Source organism: Protobothrops mucrosquamatus, unplaced genomic scaffold (genome assembly GCF_001527695.2).
Source record: "Protobothrops mucrosquamatus isolate PMUCROS unplaced genomic scaffold, P.Mucros_1.0 scaffold78, whole genome shotgun sequence".
Taxonomy (NCBI): Eukaryota; Metazoa; Chordata; class Lepidosauria; order Squamata; family Viperidae; genus Protobothrops; species Protobothrops mucrosquamatus.
The window spans coordinates 2075241-2078518 of NW_015386455.1; the positions used below are offsets into that span (position 1 = coordinate 2075241).

The following is a 3278-nucleotide window of genomic DNA, read 5'->3' on the forward strand; positions in this document are numbered from 1 at the left end:
TGCCTCTGCTCTGGTTGTTCGTAGAGTGGAGCAAACAATAAAGACTTGTTGAAGATGAATCGTCTCAAGCGCCATTATTCCCAGGACTTAACAATCAGTATTTAGAAAAGCTTTATCATCAACACATTTCAATATGATATCCAGACCAGTACTGGAAAAGCGATTTAAGAAACGTAGCCAGCTTTGTCTGCACAAGCTAGAGGCACTATATAAATCAGTCTTCTTATAGTGTGTGCTTTTAACCATGATAACTGCATATTTTATAAATTTTCTTTCAGTCAAGTTCCTAAGCCACACATGTTTATTTTATTTTCACTAATTATTATCCAATCAGAATAACACAATATTGTATTTTTCAATGTTGTGCAATTTTGTTCCATTGAGTACAGTGCATATCAAGAATTTATTACTGTTTCTTAATTTTTAATTCTGTCACTTTATTATTGTTCTGCTTTATTGCTGAGTTTTGTTTTATTGTCTTATTGTTTTACTACTTGTTTTATTGACATTTTCTAGTTGTTGGCCATAATAAAGAATGTCAAACTACTGTCATAATCTCAGAATCTTATAATACTTACCGGAAGACCTGAGTCTCCTTCTAGACCAGGTTCACCCACCGGTCCAGGAGCACCTTGAGGTCCCTGTAAATGAAAATATTTTTTTTTCCAAAATAATAATTGTGCTTTCTTTTATTTTACTGATAGCTAATTTTATTATAGAAATTTATCTATCCCAATGTTACTTACAATGAAGCCAATCAAGCCCGGGTCACCAGGATTTCCCTAGAGAAGAACAATTTAAAATGGGAAATGCTCTTTTAGTCAACTTGAATATAAACTTTTCTATACTACTAAAATTCTCATTCCTGTAACCTTAAACTGTGATGCAAAATGGTGCATCACAGGGCAACAATTTTTAAATCAAGATACCTCAAATGGGCTGATTTACAGAATGTGAACAAAATCCAGGAGCCATTATTACCATGGAATTGAAATTTGACAAATTTCATAAAACATTTTATGGCATAAAAATTATCATAAAACAGTTTATGACATAAAATAAAATGTCCTTTTTTGATGCTTGATTGTGCTTTACAGTTCAACATGGGCTATTTTCAAGGCAGATGCATCTCTGAAGATATCCCAACTTTTCCAGTGAATACAGTACATTAAGTGCTCTGTGATTGTTGAAGGAATTATGGAATCTGGTAAGGAATTATTTCTAAAACTCTCAGATGTCCACAAATAGCACTGTGTAGATTTCTTACAAAAAAACTCTATGATTATTTGTAAAATCTGAAAGTTAAAAGTGAATAGAAAAATCAGTACAACGTAAATACAATGAAATCTATATTTATAACTAAAAGAAAAAAAGTTATTTGTGTATGTTTGTGTGTGTTGTATGTATATATACACACATACACTTATGCACAGACCTAATGGAAGAATCATATCTGCTTCACTTTGTTTTGACTCAGCAACTTCAAAGAGCATACAGACATGCTTCTATTTAAACTAAAAAAACTTGCTTGTGTTTTATAAATGAAAACCACAATGTGGCTGCTTATTTATGATAGCTAAATAATAAATCTAAGAAAAAATATAGCAAAACTTTAACTTAGCCCAGTGGTTCTCAACCTTTTTAATGCCACGACCCCAACCGGTCGTAAGTCGAGGACTAAACCGATCGTAAGTCGAGGACTAAACCGGTCGTAAGTCGAGGACTAAACGGGTCATAAGTCGAGGACTACCCAACCGGTCGTAAGTCGAGGACTTTCCCTGCCCGGGAGTGCCGCGCATGCATGGTTCTGCCCCCTGCGCCGGCCGAGGCGTAGCTGGCAAGCGGCAGAGACAGAGCAGGCCGACCACCAGCTGGCCCAGCCCAAGGGAGGTAAGGCACCCGCCGGAAAAGGGGGGGAAAATGGCGGACAAAAATAATGGCGGACAGCCTTGCTTGGCGACCCCCATGAAATGGTCAATCGACCCCAAATGGGGTCCCGACCCACAGGTTGAGAACCACTGACTTAGCCTCTGCAAGACTGTATTTGATAAAGTATAAAAGAAGCTGAAAAAAATAGGAAAATTATAGTTTTTCACTTATATGAAAACATCTGAGGCACTTAATTGAAGATGATCAGAAAAACATACTTTTCTAACAGATTATAACTGTTCACAGAGACTTACCCTGAACTGTATAGCTAATTCTTCAGGTAATGCAAAAGGCTCCCCCTTCTGACCTTTGGGTCCCTGGATTCCCTAAAGTGATTGAAAATAAAAAATTTCAGCCATTTGTCCAGAATTGTCTGAGGATTCCTGCACTAAACTGGGTGTTGGACTAAAAGAACCCCAAATTCACTTCCAACATATCATTCTCTTTCTTGAGGATTTTACAGGACTATCTCAAATGCTGGGTATAAGCAGAATTTTTCTACTACTTTGGAGGTTGGGGATCATTAAGACAACTTTAGGGTTTACATCATAATTTATATGTGATTCCTGAAAATATGAATGGCAGTTAGCAATTGAAATTATTCCAAGGATTAATTATGAAAAAAATAACATAAAATTCACTGACACTACAAAAGAGAGGTTGAAGGATCATGTGAGGTGCTGGTAATGCAGATTGCTCTGTGCTTATTCTAAACCATCCAAATGAGAAGAGAGTGGAAAAAACTGGGCTGTGTAGAGCCCATTTCCAAACTGAAAAACCTGCAGTAAATTAGAGATTGGCAACATCACTTTTAGGGTCCAGATTATGTTCCCTTGAAAACAATGACTGAAAAAGAGGAAAACATTTCCCCATTATTATGAGATCAGATATAGTCTTTTCTTCCAGTACAAACTTTCAGTTGTATCCCCTGCCACACCACAATAATCAGCCCAACTAGGATGTACCACTTACAGGGCACTTCACAGACTTAGTCAGCAATTCCATGGCTCTTCTTGTGGGTTCCCTATGAACTTATAGGCACAACTGGTCACATTTCTAATGTCCTTGCAACTGAAGCACACCTAGGCAGGCAAATCCAGGAATCCAGAGATGGTGTCTCACAACTTGTGCTGGCTAACTAACCAATACAAGTAACCCCTATTTATATTTTTTTTCAGCATCATTTATCTTTTCCATGTCCACTGACAGTAGCAACATTTATATTTTATGCAGTTCATGTTCAAGAGGTTTATATATATATATATATATATATATATATATATATATATATATATATATATATATATATATATATATATATATATATATATATATATATATATATATAT

The 3278-nt window shown here is 35.8% G+C and overlaps 1 protein-coding gene across 1 annotated transcript in view; it reads right to left on the reverse strand.

Annotated features, from left to right (window-relative positions):
* The window catches only part of COL4A2 (collagen type IV alpha 2 chain), a 234063-nt gene that overhangs the window by 113912 nt on the left and 116873 nt on the right, over positions 1-3278 (reverse strand). Inside the window, exons 8-10 of the mRNA XM_029283411.1 lie at positions 2184-2255; positions 747-782; positions 579-641 (exon numbers count right to left, since the gene is read on the reverse strand). Coding sequence (XP_029139244.1) covers positions 579-641; positions 747-782; positions 2184-2255 — 171 coding nt within the window. The remainder of the gene's footprint in view (positions 1-578; positions 642-746; positions 783-2183; positions 2256-3278) is intronic.